This window comes from Coregonus clupeaformis, chromosome 2 (assembly GCF_020615455.1).
Source record: "Coregonus clupeaformis isolate EN_2021a chromosome 2, ASM2061545v1, whole genome shotgun sequence".
NCBI classification, from domain to species: Eukaryota; Metazoa; Chordata; class Actinopteri; order Salmoniformes; family Salmonidae; genus Coregonus; species Coregonus clupeaformis.
Genome location: NC_059193.1, coordinates 31,848,157 through 31,874,028, shown reverse-complemented (window position 1 = coordinate 31,874,028; position 25,872 = coordinate 31,848,157). Strand labels below are relative to the sequence as shown.

The following is a 25,872-nucleotide window of genomic DNA, read 5'->3' as shown; positions in this document are numbered from 1 at the left end:
TGTCATGCACAAAGTAGATGTCCTAACCGACTTTCCAAAACTATAGTTTGTTAACAAGACATTTGTGGAGTGGTTGAAAAACGAGTTTTACTGACTCCAACCTAAGTGTATGTAAACTTACAACTTCAACTGTATGTCCTTTTAGAAACGGAAAAGCTCTCAGTATAGTGATGCAGGTCTTTAGATGTTGTACATGTGAAATTGTGTCATTATGAACTTTATCCGCAACATTATATTCCATTTTGTTGCGACTTGAATATGTCCTAGAATATGTACTTACATATCAGCCAGGACGCACACTGGCTAACTAGTGAATGCTAACTAGTGAGGAAAACACAGGAGCTGGAGATCCCCCACTTCACAGGTGGGCAGAGCTTCAGCTCTGATATGATGAACTTCTATCTATTCTACAGTACTATGATAACTGCTATTTCTCCATAGCCTTTCGTACAACTATGTTCCATAAAATAGAAACACTGTATATTAAGTCGCCGTTATACCATGTTATTACTATACACCTACGCTTCTTTGCTAACCAGACTGTAATTACTTGGCTGTACATGGTATCTGTAGATAAGGTACTTAAAATGATTGAATTATAATCAAAGGAAACTGACCAAGCTGAAACTGAAACAGTTTTCTGTTCCCCCTAGGTGTAACCACTGTGCTGACAATGACCACCCTGAGTATAAGTGCTCGTAACTCCCTCCCCAAGGTGGCCTACGCCACGGCCATGGACTGGTTCATCGCTGTCTGCTACGCCTTCGTCTTCTCCGCCCTCATTGAGTTTGCCACCGTCAACTACTTCACCAAGCGCGGCTGGGCCTGGGATGGGAAGAGCATTGTGAATGACAAGGTAATGGAAGCATATCCCCCTCCGATTGCCTGACATGCAGCATTTTCAGAGAGAGTCCATAGTGATCTTTTTGTTTTGATGGGGCCATCATTTCCATATGATTTCCAACCAGAGGGCATCAGAATGTGTTGTGTTTGCATCAGCATTCAGGTCGTTCCCTGTGCGACTGCCACAGGCAATACTGGAGCTGGAAGACCATGTGCATATGTATAGATTTAAATGTAATGAATGTATAAACACACATATAGTTGCCTACAACCATACAGATCAGAGAAAACAATGTGGCGATACAAACACAAAAGGTCAGCATTTTTTACTATATGTTCAGGGAGGGAGAGTAAATTGGTACCCCATGAAGCATAGCCAGGATAAATGGGTTGAGATTACAGAAAGTAACATATGGAGAGGGAAACTGTGAAAAAGCCATACAGTGAAAAATACTATATGTGTGGGAAGATCAGTTTGAAGTGAATCAGACTTTGTGGGGGGGAATAAACATTTGCTGTGACACACTTTGCGTCAGTTCATTAGTTAGACACCCCAGAAAAACTATAAAAGCTGAAGTGGAACGGTTGGGGCTTAGTTTGAATCAATCCCTCAGAATGTACGTATTAATCTTTACAAAAGCATATATATTTAAATATAGTGGATACTTCAGGGCTCATTCAAAGTAATACAAGTAAATGAAAATATATATACAGTGGGGAGAACAAGTATTTGATACACTGCCGATTTTGCAGGTTTTCCTACTTACAAAGCATGTAGAGGTCTGTAATTTTTATCATAGGTACACTTCAACTGTGAGAGACTGAATCTAAAACAAAAATCCAGAAAATCACATTGTATGATTTTTAAGTAATTAATTTGCATTTTATTGCATGACATAAGTATTTGATCACCTACCAACCAGTAAGAATTCGGCTCTCACAGACCTGTTAGTTTTTTCTTTAAGAAGCCCTCCTGTTCTCCACTCATTACCTGTATTAACTGCACCTGCTTGAACTCGTTACCTGTATAAAAGACACCTGTCCACACACTCAATCAAACAGACTCCAACCTCTCCACAATGGCCAAGACCAGAGAGCTGTGTAAGGACATCAGTGATAAAATTGTATGACATAAGTATTTGACCTCACACCTTGAGATGCTTCTTACGGAGCCACTCCTTAGTTGCCCTGGCTGTGTGTTTCGGGTCGTTGTCATGCTGGAAGACCCAGCCACGACCCATCTTCAATGCTCTTACTGAGGGAAGGAGGTTGTTGGCCAAGATCTCGCGATACATGGCCCCATCCATCCTCCCCTCAATACGGTGCAGTTGTCCTGTCCCCTTTGCAGAAAAGCATCCCCAAAGAATGATGTTTCCACCTCCATGCTTCACAGTTGGGATGGTGTTCTTGGGGTTGTACTCATCCTTCTTCTTCCTCCAAACACGGCGAGTGGAGTTTAGACCAAAAAGCTCTATTTTTGTCTCATCAGACCACATGACCTTCTCCCATTCCTCCTCTGGATCATCCAGATTGTCATTGGCAAACTTCAGACGGGCCTGGACATGCGCTGGCTTGAGCAGGGGGACGTTGCGTGCGCTGCAGGATTTTAATCCATGACGGCATAGTGTGTTACTAATGGTTTTCTTTGAGAATGGTTTCCTATGATAAAAATTACAGACCTCTACATGCTTTGTAAGTAGGAAAACCTGCAAAATCGTCAGTGTATCAAATACTTGTTCTCCCCACTGTAATATAGTACTTTTGATCAGAGAATCACTAACCATTTACCGCTGACCTACAGTATGACAGCTGAATTGATTGAGAAAAAACAACGTTGATTCAACCAGTGTGTGCCCAGTGTGTCCTCACAAAACCTAGACAACAAAAAAAGACCATGATTTTGAGATTTTCACGAAATGTAATCAATAGAAGAGTCCTTCAGAGGACGGATTGTTGACATATATTGGACATTTGTATCTAAAAGCATAATTGAACAATTATTTATCAAACTTTGAATATTTATAACATTTTGGCCTTACCCAGGCCTGCTTTAAGACTCCATAGTGTTTCATCTGTAGGTGCTACAAAGCATATTAAGCTTTACCGCTTGCTCTGAATTATGAGTAGTATTTTGATTTCAATAACTTTTGTTTTATATTCATTTACAAATATTGAAGAAGATAAACATGAATATTGAAAATATAAAAATATAAAAATGTTATTTTGGCAAATGTTTAAATGTGTATTTTTCCATATATAGACACACCCTATGTGTTTTAATAAAATCAACTATATGCATTGAGCTTGTCTGATGCTTTAAGCGTACAGTTTGATGCCTCAAGAGGGTGCCAGAGATCTAGATAACCAGAAGAAAAAAAACGTAACCTGACCCAACTATTCTCCTCCCGCTTCTGCTGGCTTTCGCAGATTCTGCCATTACTCCCCTGAACTACCGATCTGCTTGCCAGTTATGGTTTTCATATGCACATTGTCTTAATGTACTCTGAAATTAAAGCATAGAACAAATAAACAATTGGAGACAAAAAATTAATCATGGAATCGTTTTGTTTAACAAAATGTAATCTACATGTTTGACTCATCAAAGTAGCCACCTTTTGCAGACATAACAGCTGTAGGAACCCCTGACCAACTAGGCGTACACTAGATGGTATTGCATGGCACTGCCAAAATGCTGCGGTGCCATTTTGGTTCAGGGTGCCACTCACTCTGTGCAAGTCGCCGAATCCAGAAAAAGAGCCCCAGACCATCACACTTCCTCCTCCATGTTTGACAGTTGGTGTCAAACACTGAGGCACAATCCTTTCACCTACTCAACGTCGTACACAAACCCTGCGTGATGAACCGAAGATTTCACATTTTGATTAATCGGCCCATAAGACCTTCTTCCAGTATTCACTGGCGGTGCTTCATGGCCCAGGCAAGCCTCTTTTTCTTATTTTGCCATCTTAGCAATGGCTTTCTTACTGCCTCTCGACCTGTCAAACCTGCAGCTCGAAGTCTTCTCTTCACAGTTGAAACTGAGACTTGCTTACTTCGACCAGTGTTAAGCTGTGCTTGAAGCTGTTGTCCTGTGAACCGCCTATCTAGCAAGCTGTTGACGCTCATAAACTTGTCTTCTGATTCTGTTGTGGCTTTGGGTCTGCCAGACCTCTTCCTGTCAGAGTTTCCAAGTGCCTTTTTGATGGTGTAGGAAACTGTACTTACTGACACCTTGGCTTTCTTTGCAATTTCTCTAAAGGAAAGACCTACACTTTTAAGGGTTATAATGGTCTGTCTGTCTTCCTTTGTTAATTGCCTTTTCCTCACCATTATGATAGCAATATACTACTACCTGCAGTACAATACTGTCCAAATAATGCTTAAGAGGGTGTAGTAACACAGTGTGTTCCAACACTGCTTTTATACAGACAGAGGGTTTGGAAGTAATCAACAAAAGTTGGGACACCTGTAGGAATTGTTAGCATCAACTTTCAAGGCTTAATTTACTTCCATTGCTGCAGAACAGCTGTAAGTTGTTAACCCATTACTTGTTCCCTGAAAAAAGCATTTTTTTATAACTCTGAAATGTACATTATTTTTCAGTTTTTGGTAACCTAAACTTATTTTTTTTACCTCTGGCAGTTTACCGCTTACCTCTGTACCATTTCAGGTTATTCACTGGACTTGAACAGCTTAAATTTCAACAAAAACTGGAAAAATGGGGGTGAACATGACATTTTCACTGTTCGCTGTTGCCAGAGAACATGAAATTCTCTGGCAACAGCTCTGGTGGACATTCCTGCAGTCAGCATGCCAATTGCGCGCTCCCTCAAAACTTGAGACATATGTGGCATTGTGTTGTGTGACAAAACTGCACATTTTAGAGTGGCCTTTATTGTTCCCAGCACAAGGTGCACCTGTGTAATGATAATGCTGTTTAATCAGATTATTGATATGCCACACCTGTCAGGTCGATGGGTTATCTTGGCTAAGGAGAAATGCACACTAACAGGGATGGAAACAAATTAGGGCTGACCCCATTTAGTCCACTGGTCGATTGTTTGGTTGATAGGCTGTTGGTTGACCGAGATTTCTTTCGTCGAGCAGTCGCAAATGTTTTTTATGGTGCACAAGACACCTGTCTGATTCGTGCCTGTCTCAGTGGACTAATCCATTGCTGAGGCCACAGGGATGGCACAGTCCATCACTCTAAAACATAAAAATAATGGTGCAACACTGATAAATCTAATATTAGTTTATAACAAATGCGCTTTATCTCGCGTTGGATATGGTTGCTGTCCGCTGTTCTGAAACATAATCTTCAGGGCGCCGTAGAATGGGCGCCTTTCCCTCTGTTGCTACTGTATGTGCATAATAGCTCAATTAACCAGCATATTGGGATTGAGCACAATGTGGCTGAGGCAACAGCAGCAGAGACGAGGAAACAGCCCTAGCCTTAAACCCTATTCGGACGGGATTAGTTTTACTCGGGGTGGTCGGGTAATGTAATTCTGTGCACAAGCACAAAACACCACATCTGTAATTTTAGTCCCGTCCGAATCTGCCATGTCAGTAATTTGTACATGGCAGGAGACTAACAATTCCAGCCAGAATAACCTACTGTTTGGCGAACTCCAAGGTCCTCTGATAATATATAGTCCCGGTGCGAATCGGCATCCCTGCGTTTTGAGGGAAATGTCTGAGTTTGACAGGTGATGCTAACGGTTTGAGCAAGAAAACAATAACTGATTCGATAAATTAAACGAAGTGCTGCGCATAGCCTATATATGAGCGGCCCACATGTATTAACTTCCACAGTGAATGTTTGTGTTCATATGTTTTGTGGGTATGAATTGAATATTGCCAAATGCATCAGTAAAACATATTGCGCCTATTTAATGTAACCCTTGCTGTTAATAGATCGCAAAGCAGCAAACAACTGACCTAAACGTTTGGAAATTATAACTTCCCTTTCGCATCGATAGCCTTAAAACGCATCTCAAGTGCAAGTGCACTGTTTAGCTCACATATGAAGGCTGGGAGACATTTAGGAAGTCTACTGCGGATCGCTAAAATATCCTAATGATTATGATCACACTTCCTCAATTCAAATATTATGGCGACATTATACCAAAAATGGTTTGGTATGGTTTAGAAACTTGGGAACCAAGCTCTAGTTATCAGTGTAGCCCTGTTATCGCCTGGACTTAAAATATTTTCACGGCTAGAAAACAACCTTCAGGATTCCGTCATAACTGTCAATTTATTGGAGAAAAAAAATAAAGAATTACAGGGGGCAGTTTGGAAAAAAATTATCCCTTCCGAATCGTCCTCTGGAATAACAGACATTCTTGGGTAATAATTACATAACCAACGTTCTATAGTATTACTAGTCCCGTGCAAATAGGGTTTAGCCTAATTGTCTAAGAAAATTGAGGAGAGCGCAAACCCCAACATAATTAGGTCTATAATCAATAGCCTAACTGTTAAATGGGCCTGACTTTATAAATCATCCATGTACTGTATATCTACAGAAAGAAGAGAGATCCTGCTTATGTTGCCTGTTTGAGTGTTTGTTTAATAGCCTACTGATTCCGTGAGCACCGAACCTCATGCAACGGAAAAATGGCAGATAAAGCAATTTTACAGATTTGCTATGCTGTAATAAAGGCTTCAGAACTTTTTTTCATTAGAACAGACTAGCATTATTTATTATTTATTTAGTGTTGTTTACACTGTTCCAAACAGTCAAAAAAATAACATTGTAATCTAACAGTACCTGTTTGTCACACATAATATGCACACAGCTCTCGCTCCTATACCCTCATTTTCCTTGATCTCCTTCTTATTGTTATTATTACTATTATTATTATGATTATCATTATAATAATAACTAATGTCGTTATCATTAGTAGGCTTAGTATAGCAGCCTTGTATAACCACCATCGAGCTGTAGGCCTAAGAGCGCGTCCTGTTTACACTTAATACCGTAACTTACTTAGGCCTATATTTCAATATATAAGCTACTGTATCAATCAATCATTCAATCGTACATGCCATCACACAGCATACGAGACATTCATGCTTTGAAATGCCATCAAGCATTTTCGTTTTAAAATTAAATAACAAATGGAGCTTTGTATAATTAGCCTAAACAATAAATAAAACACAATTCACAAATGCATGCAACTGTTTTTGTCTGCTGTAATAAAGGCTTTATATATCATTTTTTTCTTCGTTAGAACAGACTGTCTAGTACACTTCATTATTTAGTGTTGTGTACACAGTTCCAAATGGTCAGAAAAAATAATAATAGTGTAATCTATAAGCAACTGTTTGGCACACATAATACTTGCGCAACGCTTGCTCCTATACCCTCCTTTTTCTTGATCTCCAGTAGTTTCCAAAACTAAGTCAAATGTCTTCCACATATCTGACTTCCACTTTCCCTCCAATTTATTGATATGATTATGATAGGCTGTAGGTCAGGCTCTATTGGTCACATGCGTGTGACGCTTACATGTTTCACGTAGAGAGCAAGGGTTGAGGGAATAGGGAATGTTTTTCCTAAACAAATTAGGGATTTCGGTAACATAACTTTTTGGTCAGAAACAAGTAAGAAACTAAATGGCTGAAATGATGTTGCAGCTCCAGCACGGACAGCCCAATAAACACTTGTTGTGCTGTGGTGCGGTTTCGCTGCAGTATGGAGGAGAGCGAGACAACGTGTGCCAGTCACACAGGCACTTGTTGTCATTTTTTTAACACAGAGTGGCTCTTTCTTGAGCATCAGACAAGCTCAGTGCAAATGCAGTTGGTTTTATTCAAACACATAGGGTGTGTGTCTGTCTATATATGGAGAAACAAGTTTAAACATTTTCATCAATCCATTGGTCGAAAGAACAGGACTACTCTTGGTCGACCAATATTTTGTTGTTGTTGGAGACAGCCCTGAAACATATGCACAAAAAGCTTATTTCTCTCAAATGTTGTGTACAAATTTGTTTACATCCCTGTTAGTGAGCATTTCTCATTTGCCAAGATAATCCATCCACCTGACAGGTGTGGCATATCAAGAATCTGATTAAAAAGCATGATCATTGCACAGGTGCACCTTGTGCTGGGGACAATACAAGGCCACTCTAAAATGTGCAGTTTTGTCACACAACACAATGTCACAGATGTCTCAAGTTTTGATGGAGCGTGCAATTGGCATGCTGACTGCAGGAATGTCCACCAGAGCTGTTGCCAGAGAATTGAATGTTAATATCACTAACATAAGCCGCGTCCAACGCTGTTTTAGAGAATTTGAAGCCTCACAACCGCAGACCACGTGTAACCACGCCAGCCCAGGACCTCCACATTCGGCTTCTTCACCTGCGGGATCGTCTGAGACCAGCCATCCGGACAGCTGATGAAACTGTGGGTTTGCCAACCCAAAAATGTCTGCACAAACTGTCAGAAACCATCTCAGGGAAGCTCATCTGCGTGCTCGTCGTCCTCACCTGGGTCTTGACCTGACTGCAGTTTGGCGTCGTAACCGACTTCAGTGGGCAAATGCTCACCTGTGATGGCCACTGGCACGCTGGAGAAGTGTGCTCTTCATGGATGAATCCTGGTTTCAACTGTACCAGGCAGATGGCAGACAGCGATGTGTGGGCGAGCGGTTTGCTGATGTCAAAGTTGTGAACAGAGTGCCCCATGGTGGCGTTATGCTATGGGCAGGCATAAGCTACTGACAACGAACACAATTGTGTTTTATCGATGACAATTTGAATGCACAGAGATACCGTGACGTGATCCTGAGGCCCATTGTCGTGCCATTCATCCGCCACCATCACCTCATGTTTCAGCATGATAATGCACGGCCCCATGTTGCAAGGATCTGTACACAATTCCTGGAAGCTGAACATGTCCCAGTTCTTCCATGGCCTGCATACTCACCAGACATGTCACCCATTGAGCATGTTTGGGATGCTCTGCATCGAGATATACGACAGCGTGTTCCAGTTCCCGCCATTATCCAGCAACTTCCCACAGCCATTGAAGAGGAGTGGGACAACATTCCACAGGCCCCAATCAACAGCCTGATCAACTCTATGCGAAGGAGATGTGTTGCACTGCATGAGTCAAATGGTGGACACACCAGATACTGACTGGTTTTCTGATACATGCCCCTACCTTTTTTTTAAAGGTATCTGTGACCAACAGATGCATATACAGTTGTAGTCGGAAGTTTACATTCACCTTATACGCCAAATACATTTAAACTCAGTTTTTCACAATTCCTGACATTTAATCCTAGTACAAATTCCCTGTCTTAGGTCAGTTAGGATCACCACTTTATTTTAAGAATGTGAAATGTCGGAATAATAGTAGAAAGAATGATTTATTTCAGATTGTATTTATTTCATCACATTCCCAGTGGGTCAGAAGTTTACATACACTCAATTAGTATTTGGTAGCATTGCCTTTAAATTGTTTAACTTGGGTCAAACGTTTTGGGTAGCCTTCCACAAGCTTCCACAATAAGTTGGGAGAATTTTGGCCCATTCCTCCTGACAGAGCTGGTGTAACTGAGTCAGGTTTGTAGGCCTCCTTGCTCGCACACGCTTTTTCAGTTCTGCCCACAAATTTTCTATAGGATTGAGGTCAGGGGTTTGTGATGGCCACTCCAATACCTTGACTTTGTTGTCCTAAAGCCATTTTGCCACAACTTTGGAAGTATGCTTGGGGTCATTGTCCATTTGGAAGACCAATTTGCGACCAAGCTTTAACTTCCTGACTGATGTCTTGAGATGTTGCTTCAATATATCCACATAATTTTCCTTCCTCATGATGCCATCTATTTTGTGAAGTGCACCAGTCCTTCCTGCAGCAAAGCACCCCCACAGCATGATGCTGCCTCCCCCGTGCTTCACGGTTGCGATGGTGTTCTTCGGCTTGCAAGATATCCCCTTTTTCCTCCAAACATAACGATGGTCATTATGGCCAAACAGTTCTATTTTTGTTTCATCAAACCAGAGGACATTTCTCCAAAAAGTAAGATTTTTGTCCCCATGTGCAGTTGCAAACCGTAGTCTGGCTTTTTTATGGTGGTTTTGGAGTAGTGGCTTCTTCCTTCCTGAGCATACTTTCAGGTTATGTCGATATAGGACTCGTTTTACTGTGGATATAGATACTTTTGTACCTCCAGCATCTTTTGTACCTGTTTCCTCCAGCATCTTCACAAGGTCCTTTGCTGTTGTTCTGGGATTGATTTGCACTTTTCGCACCAAAGTACGTTAATCTCTAGGAGACAGAATGCGTCTCCTTCCTGAGCGGTATGACAGCTGCGTGTTCCCATGGTGTTTATACTTGCGTACTATTGTTTGTACAGATGAACGTGGTACCTTCAGGCGTTTGAAAATTGCTCCCAAGGATGAAGCAGACTTGTGGAGCTCCACAATTTTTTTTCTGAGGTCTTGGCTGATTTCTTTTGATTTTCCCATGATGTCAAGCAAAGAAGGTAGACCTTGAAACATCCACAGGTACACCTCCAATTGATTCAAATGATGTCAATTAGCCTATCAGAAGCTTCTAAAGCCATGACATCATTTTCTGGAATTTTCCAAGCTGTTTAAAGGCACAGTCAACTTAGTGTATGTAAACTTCTGACCCACTGGAATTGTGATATAAGTGAAATAATCTGTCTGTAAACAATTGTTGGAAAAATTACTTGTGTCATGCACAAAGTAGATGTCCTAACCGACTTGCCAAAATGGTAGTTTGTTAACAAGATATTTGTGGAGTGGTTGAAAAACGAGTTTTAATGACTCCAACATAAGTGTATACAAACTTCCGACTTCAACTGTATTAGAGGAAAGAAGCACCTTGCGCTTGCTTGCTGGATATAAAATAGGCTACAGTGTTCACAATGAACGGGCGGAGAAGTTTGAATGGCGAGAGCTTCTCTGGTATGATGTGATCACATTGGCTGGTGGTAATAATGCAATAAACGCGAATCGTCTGTTCTCCCCACGCCAAATGTTTATGTTTACAATGAAATGTATAACATCAGAATACCCAATGTAAGAAGGTTTCCAATCAAATTGATTAATTAAGTTAGAACGTTTTCCTATCAGTCTAATTTGCATAAACATTGTGATTGGATGACAGCTGTGAGGGTTATCGAATCAGGATCAACTCCTCTGATCTCCTCGAGCTCAATAATGATAGAATGTTCATATCTTACGATTGCAGAAAGGCCAGTCTTATTGGCAAATTACAGGAGTGGCAAGGAGTGGAATGTAATAGCTGAACAGAGACGGCAACCAGGCTAGTCACATAGTAATTCACTGCTAAAATGTTGACAGTATGGTGCATGACAGCACATCCGAGACCCGGCTGGCCTTCATTCTGCCACTTCTCTGCATTTAGATTGATGCATTACCATATCCCAGATCCCATTAATTATTATTAAGATCCTCCCCTGGGTGCATTCATCATCCAGGACTGTCTGGAGCACATGCTAGCCGGAAGTGACAGGTCCGCCTGACGACTGCTAGCTACTACCTTTGTCTCTTTCCACAGAAAAAAGAGAAGGCCTCCGCCATGAAGAAGAACAACGCGTACGCCGTGGCGGTGGCCAACTATGAGCCCAACATCACCAAAGACTCTGGTTTGTCCACCATCGCCAAGGGCAGCGCCGCTGACCCCAACATGGCGGTTGGCAAGGTGGGCCCAAAGAAGACTTTCAACAGTGTGAGCAAAATCGATAGGATTTCGAGGATTATGTTCCCGGTCCTGTTTAGCAGCTTCAACTTAGTCTACTGGGCCACATACTTAAACAGAGAACCTTATATAAAGGATATGGTGCCCTCAACATAGAGGCCTCTCCCTCCTGCATTGTAATATATCCGAATTACGGGACTAAAAGACTTAGCAAATACGACTAGTATCTGCTAACTCTTGGTTCGTTGGTACAAGACAGCCAAGCCCTGGATTGCTTTGTGTCCCTCTCTTTCCTGTTTTTTCTACACCACTTTCTGCAGTGCTTTTGGAAAGAACTGGCCTTTATAAATATAAATGTATAATCATGACTTTTGTGTGTTTCGTGATATAATCAGTGAACAATACATACATTTTTTGTGCTTCTGTTTTATTGACCATTGATGGCTCCATGTTTGAAAAGTTTATGAAAAGAACCTCGAGAAGTTTATTTAAGTCCAAAAGTTTTTGAAATTCTTTCTTTTGTGTGTTTTGTTTGTGGGCTAACTATGTAATATTTCTCATCGACCAGTGATTTCTCAATTATGTATAAAATGATATTTTGCTATACAAACCAATGCAAAAAAAGATTTTAAAAAATTTCAATGCTTTTGTTTTATTGCAATGTAGTATATTATTTTGTTAAACAAAATATCAACATAAGCAAAACAAACAATGTTTTTTTTGTGTGCCGTTTTACCATACTGTGTAATGATTGATTAATATATATTTTTTTGCCAGTAAAAAAACCATTTACCCACAGTACATACATTAAAAAAAACATGACAGGGATATCACAAAAAGGTCTGACTTATTTCCATTGTGAAGCCTTAAAATGGAATGGATGAAGGGGTTGATTGAAGTGTTTGAGGGAGGGTGGGAGCATCAATGATCTCAGTGGAGGGAGAATCCCGGTAGCAGCCAGGGAAGTCAGACAGTCAGTCAGACACGGACAGGTCCGGAGCCTCAGCCACACATCTCGCCGTCTCAGACGTCCTGTATAGCCACTTGGCTCAGACTAAGTATCTAGCTTGTCCTCCATACTTCTGTGCATCACCCACATGGGTGATGCCACTGCTGCCGTCAGGCGCTGAAAGCTCACCACACTTCTGTATGAAGTAGTTGCTGTTTCACTTCCACAAGCCATCGCAGTCCTCTCTCTGTTCTGCTCATCACTGTGTAATGATGTTTCAAGTTGATCAAATCATATTTGGACAATTGTACATTCTACATTAAAGGCGGGTGCCATTTTCCTCACGCAAAACAGCACTGAACTGTGCAACAAAAAAAAAATGTTAGGGTGCAATTGCGTCCTGCAATTCAGGGAATTCCTGCATCTGCATCTATTCGTCAATAAGTTAAGTTAGGACAGGTGGGTGCGCTCCATTACATTAGGTGGCGTTAACGCACAATAACGTTGGATGCCAGCCGCTGATAAACCCCAGAAGAAGGGCACTGTTTTCCCGCAGTTCTGTTAACGACGGCGAGGGCAGGTGTTCGGCAGGCGGGAGCGAAGGACACTGTGTGCTAGCTTAGCCAGCTAGTCCTAAGGAGGACTCCGGTACACAGCAGGCGGGAGGCGGGGCGACACCGTGTGCTAGCTAACTAGCAAGCTAGCTAGCACAAGGTTTCACTAAATATCAAGCTAGCTAGTATACGGTGTCACTCTAGCCTCCCATCTGCTGTGCTAGCGGGAGGTGGGGACGACCAGTAGACAGTGTCCTTCGCCCCCGCCTGTCGGGCACGGTTTTCTCCAGAAAACAGCAGGTGGGAGTAACACAGTGTGCTAGATAGCACATGGTGTCGCTAACTAGCAAGCTAGCTTTGTTAGCTAGCACACAGTGTTTCGCCCTAGCCTCCCGTCTGCTGCTTTGATAGCGGGAGGTGGGGGCGACCGGTAGACATTGTCCATCGCCCCTGCCTGTCTGGCACTGTTTTCCTGCAGTTCTGTTAACAATGGTGACGGCAGGTGTTCAGCAGGCGAGAGTGAAGGACACTGTCTACCGGTGTCGCTCCCACTTGCTAGCAATGAGGACTCCGGTAGGCGGGGGCTCAGATAATACTTTCATTTCCCTTTTGACCCACATTCAAAAGTTACTACAAGCAGAGGAGGGACATCCATGCAGGAACCAACGGGGTGATCGAGGGTGGGCGTTCATGCAATGGGATGCTCGAGGGGGAATGCCGACATGTAGGAACACCCCGAATTGCGGGCTGCAATTGCACACTATTGAAAATAAGACCACATGAAACAATGCAGCGTGATACTCTGCTGCGTGGTTTATTTTGTAACCTACCTTTTACGATATACATGTATATCAGAAGGCGGATATTATGTATCAGAGCATTAAAATGTGTTGCACATTTACATGCTATTGAAATCACTAACTAGAGTTATCAAAACAATTAGCTATTATTTTTAGGCTTTTTTTGAGGCACTGTGCTTTTACCAGGTTTGGGGGGGGGGATCCAGGTTTGGGTCCCGGTCGGGGCTACAATATACTTCCATGTCTGGTTTCATTGACTCTCCCCTTTAACTGCCCCTAATTTACAAATGTTTAGCTACAACTTTTGAGTCCGTTGGAGAGGATCAGCTTGAGCAAAGTGAGGTTTAGAATCACTGATCTACAAATAGTATTCTATATAATAGGCTTTGTCCGGATAAGATTTGCAGAGCTACGCCTCCCCTGGCTTAGGCGATCCCCCCACCAAACACACATGCACAAACAGACACTGATTGATTGATTGGAGACAGCTTGTGTCAATTAAAGAACATTTGCTAGAATGTTCTACCTGCAGGAAACCTAGTGAATAATGATGGAAATACCGCTAAATGCAAAGTGCCAAAAAAAAAGCAGAAAATCATGGCCCTACAAATGACATCTTTTGAATAGTAATAGTTTAGGCACACCTTTGTTGCAGTTTCTTTTTATTTGTTATGAGAGTAGCATTCACTTTATCTACCATCATTCAGTATCATGGTTATATACATTTTCCTCTCACAAACACCAAAAAATACAGATGTGTTTGCGAGAGAGAGAAATGTCGCTCAACATCTATGTTAGTCATGTACACTGTCACACTGACCTTGTTGATCAAGATTATTGAGCACCCAGAACTGAATGTAACTTATTTTGTCATGAAAATCATATACCTGAACAGGCTTTGTATGAAGTGGCATCAATGGGATGCGTTGTTTGATTGCTACAATGGTGCTAGCCTGTTCTAAAACCTCAGATCAATTTAGCCATATTTCACAGGTGATTGGGTGTTGATCACAGACCCTATGGACCAAACACCCACAAGTGCATCAAAATAAATTGCACCAGTATCTACACTTTATTATTAAAATTGTTTACCTTTATATGAAGTTATATAATGTGCACTGCCTTGCTAAAGTAATCCCCCTTGGTGTTTTTCCTATTTTGTTGCATTACAACCTGTAATTGAAATTGATTTTTATTTGGATTTCATGTAATGGACATACACAAAATAGTCCAAATTGGTGAAGTGAAATGAAAAAAAAAGAACTTGTTTAAAAAAAGTATAAAAAATAAATAACGGAAAAGTGGTGCGTTCATACGTATTCACCCTCTTTGCTATGAAGCCCCTAAATAAGATCTGGTGCAACCAATTACCTTCAGAAGTCACATAATTAGTTAAATAAAGTCCACCTGTGTGCAATCTAACTGTCACATGATCTGTCACATGATCTCAGTATATATACACCTGTTCTGAAAGGCCCCAGAGTCTGCAACACCACTAAGCAAGGGGCACCACCAAGCAAGTGGCACCATGAAGACCAAGGAGCTCTCCAAACAGGTTAGGGACAAAGTTGTGGAGGAGTACAGATCAGGGTTGGGTTATAAAAAAATACCTGAAACTTTGAACATCCCACAGAGCACCATTAAATCCATTATTAGAAAATTGAAAGAATATGGCACCGCAACAAACCTGCCAAGAGAGGGCCGCCCACCAAAACTCACGGACCAGGCAAGGAGGGCATTAATCAGAGGCAACAAAGAGACCAAAGATAACCCTGAAGGAGCTGCAAAGCTCCACAGCGGAGATTGAAGTTTCTGTCCATAAGACCGCTTTAAGCCGTACACTCCACAGAACTGGGCTTTACGGAAGAGTGGCCAGAAAAAAGCCATTGCTTAAAGAAAAAAGCCATGTAAGAGACTCCCCAAACATATGGAAGAAGGTACTCTGATCAGATGAGACTAAAATTGAGCTTTTTGGCCATCAAGGAAAACGCTATGTCTGGCGAAAACCCAACACCTCTCATCACCCCGAGAACACCATCCCCACAGTGAAGCATGGTGGTGGCAGCATCATGCTGTGGGGATGTTTTTCCATCGGCAGGGACTGGGAAACTGGTTAGAATTGAAGGAATGATGGATGGCGCTAAATACAGGGAAATTCTTGAGGGAAACCTGTTTCAGTCTTCCAGAAATTTGAGACTGGGACGGAGGTTCACCTTACAGCAGGACAATGACCCTAAGCATACTGCTAAAGCAACACTCGAGTGGTTTAAGGGGAAACATTTAAATGTCTTGGAATGGCCTAGTCAAAGCCCAGACCTCAATCCAATTGAGAATCTGTCGTATGACTTAAAGATGGCTGTACACCAGCGGAACCCATCCAACTTGAAGGAGCTGGATCAGTTTTGCCTTGAAGAATGGGCAAAAATCCCAGTGGCTAGATGTGCCAAGCTTATAGAGACATACCCCAAGAGACTTGCAGCTGTAATTGCTGCAAAAGGTGGCTCTACAAAGTATTGACATTGGGGGGGGGTGAATAGTTATGCACGCTCAAGTTCTGTTTTTTTGTCTTATTTCTTGTTTGTTTCACAAGAAAAAATATTTTGCATCTTCAAAGTGGTAGGCATGTTGTGTAAATCAAATGATACAAACTCCCCAAAAATCAATATTAATTCCAGGTTGTAAGGCAACAAAATAGGAAACATTCCAAGGGGGGTGAATACTTTCGCAAGCCACTGTATATGTTTCATAAGTTTATGTGTTAAAGAATGTACAATTTCTACCAATCTGCTCATCATCTGTCTCAATGGTTATGTACTGTTTAGGGCCCGGAGTCTTTCATGGTCACATGGTCAGGCAAAACTTAGGGCACTATCTATGAATGTGTTCATCAGATCTTTACAGATGTTAACATGCAACATTTCATGTTTACATACAGTGGGGAGAACAAGTATTTGATACACTGCCGATTTTGCAGGTTTTCCTACTTACAAAGCATGTAGAGGTCTGTAATTTTTATCATAGGTACACTTCAACTGTGAGAGACGGAATCTAAAAATCCAGAAAATCACATTGTATGATTTTTAAGTAATTAATTTGCATTTTATTGCATGACATAAGTATTTGATCACCTACCAACCAGTAAGAATTCCGGCTCTCACAGACCTGTTAGTCTTTCTTTAAGAAGCCCTCCTGTTCTCCACTCATTACCTGTATTAACTGCACCTGTTTGAACTCGTTACCTGTATAAAAGACACCTGTCCACACACTCAATCAAACAGACTCCAACCTCTCCACAATGGCCAAGACCAGAGAGCTGTGTAAGGACATCAGGGATAAAATTGTAGACCTGCACAAGGCTGGGATGGGCTACAGGACAATAGGCAAGCAGCTTGGTGAGAAGGCAACAACTGTTGGCGCAATTATTAGAAAATTGAAGAAGTTCAAGATGACGGTCAATCACCCTCGGTCTGGGGCTCCATGCAAGATCTCACCTCGTGGGGCATCAATGATCATGAGGAAGGTGAGGGATCAGCCCAGAACTACACGGCAGGACCTGGTCAATGGCCTGAAGAGAGCTGGGACCACAGTCTCAAAGAAAACCATTAGTACACACCACGCTGTCATGGATTAAAATCCGGCAGCGCACGCAAGGTCCCCCTGCTCAAGCCAGCGCATGTCCTGGCCCGTCTGATGTTTGCCAATGACCATCTGGATGATCCAGAGGAGGAATGGGAGAAGGTCATGTGGTCTGATGAGACAAAAATATAGCTTTTTGGTCTAAACTCCACTCGCCGTGTTTGGAGGAAGAAGAAGGATGAGTACAACCCCAAGAACACCATCCCAACCGTGAAGCATGGAGGTGGAAACATCATTCTTTGGGGATGCTTTTCTGCAAAGGGGACAGGACGACTGCACCGTATTGAGGGGAGGATGGATGGGGCCATGTATGGCGAGATCTTGGCCAACAACCTCCTTCCCTCAGTAAGAGCATTGAAGATGGGTCGTGGCTGGGTCTTCCAGCATGACAACGACCCAAAACACACAGCCAGGGCAACTAAGGAGTGGCTCCGTAAGAAGCATCTCAAGTCCTGGAGTGGCCTAGCCAGTCTCCAGACCTGAACCCAATAGAAAATCTTTGGAGGGAGTTGAAAGTCCGTATTGCCCAGCGACAGCCCCGAAACCTGAAGGATCTGGAGAAGGTCTGTATGGAGGAGTGGGCCAAAATCCCTGCTGCAGTGTGTGCAAACCTGGTCAAGACCTACAGGAAACGTATGATCTCTGTAATTGCAAACAAAGGTTTCTGTACCAAATATTATGTTCTGCTTTTCTGATGTATCAAATACTTATGTCATGCAATAAAATGCAAATTAATTACTTAAAAATCATACAATGTGATTTTCTGGATTTTTAGATTCCGTCTCTCACAGTTGAAGTGTACCTATGATAAAAATTACAGACCTCTTCATGCTTCGTAAGTAGGAAAACCTGCAAAATCAGCAGTGTATCAAATACTTGTTCTCCCCACTGTATGTTTGTTATTCACCTTGCAGTTAATATTTATTTCAAAAGTTTGATATTCGGCAAGAGTGTTATGTGAAATGTGATACAATGTGGCACTCCTCTCTCAGTCATCACCTCTAGTCTAATCCAATATCAATCTAAAAGATTGATATCATATAATTTGAGAACTTGGTCTGAGTCATATCGATCTAATTACAGATGTTCCACTGTGATATCTCATGGGAATCCAAGTTTACTGTTATTATATTTTATTCGTTTGCATGTTGTGATCTGTCAAATTAAATGTAATTCATGCAGACAGGTGAAAAGAAGACTTCTCAGTTGAGCCTCTGTACCAGTTCATGTTGCTTGAGAAATACTGCTATGAGTGTGTGGAATCGATGCTCAGTGTTTGCTACGGCGACATGACTTCAGGGCCAAAATAATGGATCTTGGCACCGTTGCAGTTTACCAAATGTCTTACTCATCACATTGGATATAGGGGTAGAATGAGTAATGTGCTGTTCAGATTATATTAGCTATTATAAGGACACCGCATCATGGTTTATCTGTGGAAATGTCAAAGCAATAAAAACGATTGATGAAATTGTCACAACATTGTGTACATATGGAATGTATTTGCGCTTTGGAAGATGGTGCATGCGCATGTCTGACGTTGTATAGCAGGGGGGCGCAAATATACTCTGCTGAGAAGCACCAACATGTTAATTAATTGATTCATATTTATATGTGATTATACAGTAGTTTAGACTGTATAGTCATGTATTCATTTGAGTATTCTCACCACCATAGTCAGTTTGAAACTGCCATTCTACAGTCTCTGGATTGTTTGACTTGAAAAGTGATGTGAAAGATGCAATGGGGTTGTCAGTATTCAGTATTCAACTTAACTGTCCATAAACTATTGTTATACAGTACATTGACGTATACTTTTCAAATGGTCCGGAAATTTGGAGTAATTTTGACCCCCATGATCTTTTTCACATATTTTAATATGATGGTATTGTTTAGTAACATACAGTATGCAGGTGCACATGGAAATCCACCTGACATTCCTACCCAAACAGCCTATTTTCTACAAGCTCTAATTGTAATTATTTCCATAGCTGCAGACTAAAAATACAGAAAATATCTGAATAAAGTATTCCATTAATTAATTATACATTTGGTCGTTTGATTTCTCTCCACTGCTTCTCCATTGATCGTGATGTCATGGATGAATTATACTCAACAAAATGTAAACGCAACATGCAACAATTTCTAAGATTTTACTGAGTAACAGTTCATATGAAGAAATCATTCAATTGAAATAAATAAATTAGGCCCTAATCTATTGATTTCACATGACTGGAAATACAGATATGCATCTGTTGGTCACAGATACCTTATAAGAAATGGGCCTCATAATGGACCTCAGGATCTCGTCACGGTATTTCTGTGCATTCAAATTTCCATCGATAAAATGCTATTGTGTTCATTGTCCATAGCTTATGCCTGCTCATACCATAACCCCACCGCCACCTTGGGGCACTCTGTTCACAACGTTGACATCAGTAAACCGCTTGCCCACACAACGCCATACACTTGGTCTGCAGTTGTGAGGCCGGTTGGATATACTGCCAAATTCTCTAAAATGACATTAGAGTCTGCTTATAGAGAAATTAACATTCAATTCTCTGGCAACAGCTCTGGTGGAAATTCCTGCAGTCAGCATGACAATTGCGCACTCCTTCAAAACATGATACATCTGTGGCATTGTGTTGTGAGACAAAACTGCACATTTTAGAGTGGCCTTTTATTGTCCCCAGAACAAGGTGCACCTGTGTAATGATCATGCTGTTTAATCAGCTTCTTGATATGCCACACCTGTCAGGTGGATGGATTATCTTGGCAAAGGAGAAATTATGTAAACACATTTTGAGAAATAAACTTTTTGTGCGTGTGGAACATTTCTGGTTTCTTTTATTTCAGCTCATGAAACATGGGACCAACACTTTACACGTTGCGTTTATATTTGTGTTCAGTGTAACTTTGGAGACTGCCGAGAAATGTATTGTGTTTTTTTGTGTTTAACCCACAGTTATTTGTGACTGTTTTTGTGTTATTTATTACTAACGTTATGTACTGGGCTGATAGGCTGACAGACAATGTGGCCCAAGGGCTCCGTAGGCAGTACCATATGCTTTTATAACCCTCGGAAGAACAGGAAATTATTATTAAACGGTTTCATAAATAGGGAACCAATGTGAGAGCCAACAGCTCAACCTCATATTTCAACATATTGCCTGTGACATGTTAAAATTGTTATGTACTGGATTAAACAACCTAATATGTTTCGCTGTAATGTGAACTTGAGCCAAGATACCAAACTCAAAGATTTTACAGGTAGGGTTGCAAAATTCCAGGAACTTTCAATAAATTCCTTGGTTTTCAAGAAATCCTGGTTGGAGGATTCTGGATTTCTTGCATATTCCCTCCTGATTGTGGGAATCCTCCAAAAGTGATTTTGGGAAAACATTGAAAGTTCCCAGAATTTTGCAACCATAATTAGAAGTCCTAGCTGAATTTAAATCAGGAAGACTATAGAGAGGGAATCTACAGTCTTTGGAGCTGGCTCCTGCTCCATCAAGCATGATAATTAAAAAAGCAAACAAATTAATGCATCATATTATACTTGCTTTTCAATGCCAAGGTTTTCAAATGAAAATGTGATTAACAATTTCACAAGCCCAATACATTGTGGTTCCACAAATTTTCCTAAGCTGACAAGCTTCAGTTGCTGATGATAATTGCACTATTTCTCATCTGAGAAGTTTGCAAAAATATGTAAATGAAAATATGCAACTTATGAGTAGTCTTTTCAAACAGCATGACTGAGGACAAGTCATGTAAGACCAGACCAATTAACAGAAAGTAGGTGGTACTTTGTCTGCTGCTAGTAGTTTTAGGTCACTTTCTTGGTCTTGGGCAACATAAATCAATACCGCTACACAAGCAGACATATTCAAATGGAAGCATTCCTTGTGATGAACTTAAATGCATTGATATACTGTACACAGAAACATGAACAATGTGTTCAAGATGTGATACGGCCCTTATCCCTGGTCTGTTGGGGATGTTAGTTAGAGTTTACATGGTGGTGATTAGCAGTGTTGGCGACGCTACTCTGAAATAGTTTACCAAGCTACCAATTACACTGGAAGAAGTTAAACTACACTAAAGCCACCCTTAAGAAAAATATAGTTTACTTAACTAAAGTTACTTTGAAAAAATTGTTCACTACACCCAAACAACGATACTTTGTGAAAAATTATCATATGTAAATCTGAAATGTCAGACTACAAATTGCAAGACAGATCACTTTGGTGTCATATGTTAACAGAATGTGTATTGCCTACTACACCCATATTTTATATGAATTTTTTCACACAAAAAGTGTGTGTAATTCCAGTAGTTGCCTATACCGCAATATGTCAACAAAATAAAGTTAACTACTGAAAACACTAAAAATATTTGAATTTACACTGAACAAAAATATAAACGCAACATGCAATAATTTCAACGATTAGATTTACAGTTCATATAAGGAAATCAGTCAATTGAAATTAATTCATTATGCCCTAAACTATGGATTTGACATAACTGGGAATACAGATATGCATCTGTTGGTCACAAATACACTATATATACAAAGGTATGTGGAAACCCCCCAAAGTAGTGGATTCGGATATTTCAGCCTCACCCGTTGCCGACAGGTATAAAATCGAGCTCACAGCCATGCAATCTCCATAGACAAACAGTGGCAGTAGAATGGCCTTACTGAAGACCTCAGTGACTTTCAATGTGGCACCGTCATAGGATGCCACCTTTCCAACAAGTCAGTTTGTCAGATTTCGGCCCTGCTAGAGCTGCCCCGGTCAACTGTAAGTGCTGTTATTGTGAAGTGGAAACATCTAGGAGCAACAACGGCTCAGCCGTGAAGTGGTTGGCCACACAAGCTCATAGAACAGTACCGCTGAGTGCTGGAAAGCATAGCAAGTAAAAATCATCTGTCCTCGGTTGCAACACTCACTACCGAGTTCCAAACTGCCTCTGGAAGAAACGACAGCACAAGAACTGTTCGTCGGGAGCATCATTAAAATGGGTTTGAGCCTCACAAGCCTAAGATCACCATGCGCAATGCCAAGTGGCGGCTGGAGTAGTGTAAAGCTCGCCACCATTGGACTCTGGAGCAGTGGAAACGCGTTCTCTGGAGTGATGAATCACGCTTCACCATCTAGCAGTCCGACGGATGAATCTGGGTTTGGCGGATGCCAGGAGAACACTACCTGCCCCAATGCATAGTGCCAACTGTAATGTTTGGTGGAGGAGGAATAATGGACTGGGGCTGTTTTTCATGGTTCGAGCTAGGCCCCTTAGTTCCAGTGAAGGGAAATCGTAATGCTACAGCATACAATGACATTCTAGACGATTCTGTGCTTCCAACTTTGTGGCAACAGTTTGGGCAAGGCCCTTTCCTGTTTCAGCATGACAATGCCCCCGTGCACAAAGCGAGGTACATACAGAAATGGTTTGTCAAGATCAGTGTGGAAGAACTTGACTGGCCTGCACAGAGCCCTGACCTCAACTCCATCGAACACCTTTGGGATGAATTGGAACTGACTGCGAGCCAGGCCTAATCGCCCAGCATCAGTGCCTGACCTCACTAATGCTCTTGTGGCTGAATGGAAGAAAGTGTCCGCAGCAATGTTCCAACATCTAGTGGAGAGCCTTCCCAGAAGAGTGGAGGCTGTTATAGCAGCAAAGGGGGGACCAACTCTATATTAATACCCATGATTTTGGAATGAGATGTTCAACGAGCAGGTGTCCACATACTCTTGGTCATGTAGTGTACCTTGAAAAATAGGTAGGGTCTTGGATCAGAAAACCAGTCAGTATCTGATGTGACCACCATTTGCCTCATGCAGCACGACACATCTCCTTTGCATAGAGTTGATCAGGTTGTTGATTGTGGCCTGTGGAATGTTGTCCCACTCCTCTTCAATAGCTGTGCAAAGTTGCTGGATATTGGTGGGAACTGAAACACGCTGTCGTAAACGTTGATCCAGAGCATCCCAAACATGCTCAATGGTTGACATGTCTGGTGAGAATGCAGGCCTTGGAAGAACTGGAACATTTTCAGTTTCCAGGAATACTGTACAGATCCTTGCGACATGGGGCCGTGCATTATCATGCTGAAACATGAGGTGATGGAGGCAGATGAATGGCACGACAATGGGCCTCAGGATCTCGTCACGGTATCTCTGTGCATTCAAAATGCCATCAATAAAATGCAATTGTGTTCATTGTCCATAGCTTATGCCTGCCCATACCATAACCCCACCGCAAACCACTCGCCCACACAATGCCATTCACGCTGTCTGCCATCTGCCCGGTACAGTTGAAACCGGGATTCATCTGTGAAGAGCACACTTCTCCAGTGTGCCAGTGGCCATCGAAGGTGAGCATTTGCCCACTGAAGTCGGTTACGACACCGAACTGCAGTCAGATCAAATAAAATAAAATAAAATAAAATTGTATTTGCCACATGCGCCGAATACAAACATTACCGTGAAATGCTTACTTACAGCCCTTAATAAACAATGCATTTATTTTTTAATAAAAAAGTAAAATAAAACAACAACAACAAAAAAGTGTTGAGAAAGAAAGAGCAGAAGTAAGATAAAATAACAGTAGGGAGGCTGTATACAGGGGGGTACCAGTGCAGAGTCAATGTGCGGGGGCACCGGCTAGTTGAGGTAGTTGAGGTAGTTGAGGTAATATGTACATGTGGGTAGAGTTAAAGTTACTATGCATAAATAATCAACAGAGTAGCAGCAGCGTAAAAATATGGGGTGGGGGTGGGGGGGGCAGTGCAAATAGTCCGGGTAGCCATGATTAGCTGTTCAGGAGTCTTATGGCTTGGGGGTAGAAGCTGTTGAGAAGCCTTTTGGACCTAGACTTGGCGCTCCGGTACCGCTTGCCGTGCGGTAGCAGAGAGAACAGTCTATGACTAGGGTGGCTGGAGTCTTTGACAATTTTGAGGGCCTTCCTCTGACACCGCCTGGTATAGAGGTCCTGGATGGCAGGAAACTTGGCCCCAGTGATGTACTGGGCCGTACGCACTACCCTCTGTAGTGCCTTGCGGTCGGAGGCAGAGCAGTTACCATACCAGGCGGTGATGCAACCAGTCAGGATGCTCTCGATGGTGCAGCTGTAGAACTTTGAGGATCTGAGGACCCATGCCAAATATTTTCAGTCTCCTGAGGGGGAATAGGCTTTGTCGTGCCCTCTTCACAACTGTCTTGGTGTGTTTGGATAATGATAATTCGTTGGTGATGTGGACACCAAGGAACTTGAAGCTCTCAACCTGTTCTATTACAGCCCCGTCGATGAGAATGGGGGCGTGCTCAGTACTCTTTTTTTTCCCTGTAGTCCACAATCATCTCCTTTTTCTTGGTAACGTTGAGGGAGAGGTTGTTATCCTGGCACCACACGGCCAGGTCTCTGACCTCCTCCCTATAGGCTGTCTCATCGTTGTCGGTGATCAGGCCTACCACTGTTGTGTCGTCGGCAAACTTAATGATGGTGTTGGAGTCGTGCCTGGCCATGCAGTCATGGGTGAACAGGGAGTACAGGAGGGGACTGAGCACGCACCCCTGAGGGGCCCCCGTGTTGAGGATCAGCGTGGCAGATGTGTCGTTACCTACCCTTACCACCTGGGGGCGGCCCGTCAGGAAGTCCAGGATCCAGTTGCAGAGGGAGGTGTTTAGTCCCAGGATCCTTAGCTTAGTGATGAGCTTTGAGGGCACTATGTTGTTGAACACTGAGCTGTAGTCAATGAATAGCATTCTCACGTAGCTGTTCCTCTTGTCCAGGTGGGAAAGGGCAGTGTGGAGTGCAATAGAGATTGCATTATCTGTGGATCTGTTGGGGCGGTATGCAAATTGGAGTGAGCCATGACCAGCCTTTCAAAGCACTTCATGGCTACAGACGTCAGTGCTACGGGTCGGTAGTCAGTAAGGCAGGTTATCTTAGTGTCCTTGGGTACGGGGACTATGGTTGTCTGCTTGAAACATGTTGGTATTACAGACTCAGTCAGGGACATGTTGAAAATGTCAGTGAAGACACTTGCCAGTTGGTCAGCACATGCTCGGAGTACACGTCCTGGTAATCCGTCTGGCCCTGCGGCCTTGTGAATGATGACCTGCTTAAAAGTCTTACTCACATTGGCTATGGAGAGTGTGATCACATAGTCATCCGGAACAGCTGGTGCTCTCATGCATGCTTCAGTGTTGCTTGCCTCGAAGCGAGCATAGAAGTGGTTTAGCTTGTCTGGTAGGCTTGCATCACTGGGCAGCTCGCGGCTGTGCTTGCCTTTGTAGTCTGTAATAGTTTTCAAGCCCTGCCACATCCGACGAGCGTCAGAGCCGGTGTAGTACGATTCAATCTT

At 42.2% G+C, this 25,872-nt stretch overlaps 1 protein-coding gene across 1 annotated transcript in view; it reads left to right on the top strand.

Annotated features, from left to right (window-relative positions):
* The window catches only part of LOC121534288 (gamma-aminobutyric acid receptor subunit alpha-2-like), a 61,028-nt gene extending 48,651 nt beyond the window's left edge, over positions 1-12,377 (top strand). The window contains exons 9-10 of the mRNA XM_041840921.2: positions 654-856; positions 11,416-12,377. Of these exons, the coding sequence (XP_041696855.1) occupies positions 654-856; positions 11,416-11,712 (500 nt within the window). The 3' untranslated portion in view covers positions 11,713-12,377. The remainder of the gene's footprint in view (positions 1-653; positions 857-11,415) is intronic.
* Positions 12,378-25,872: the final 13,495 nt, after the last annotated feature.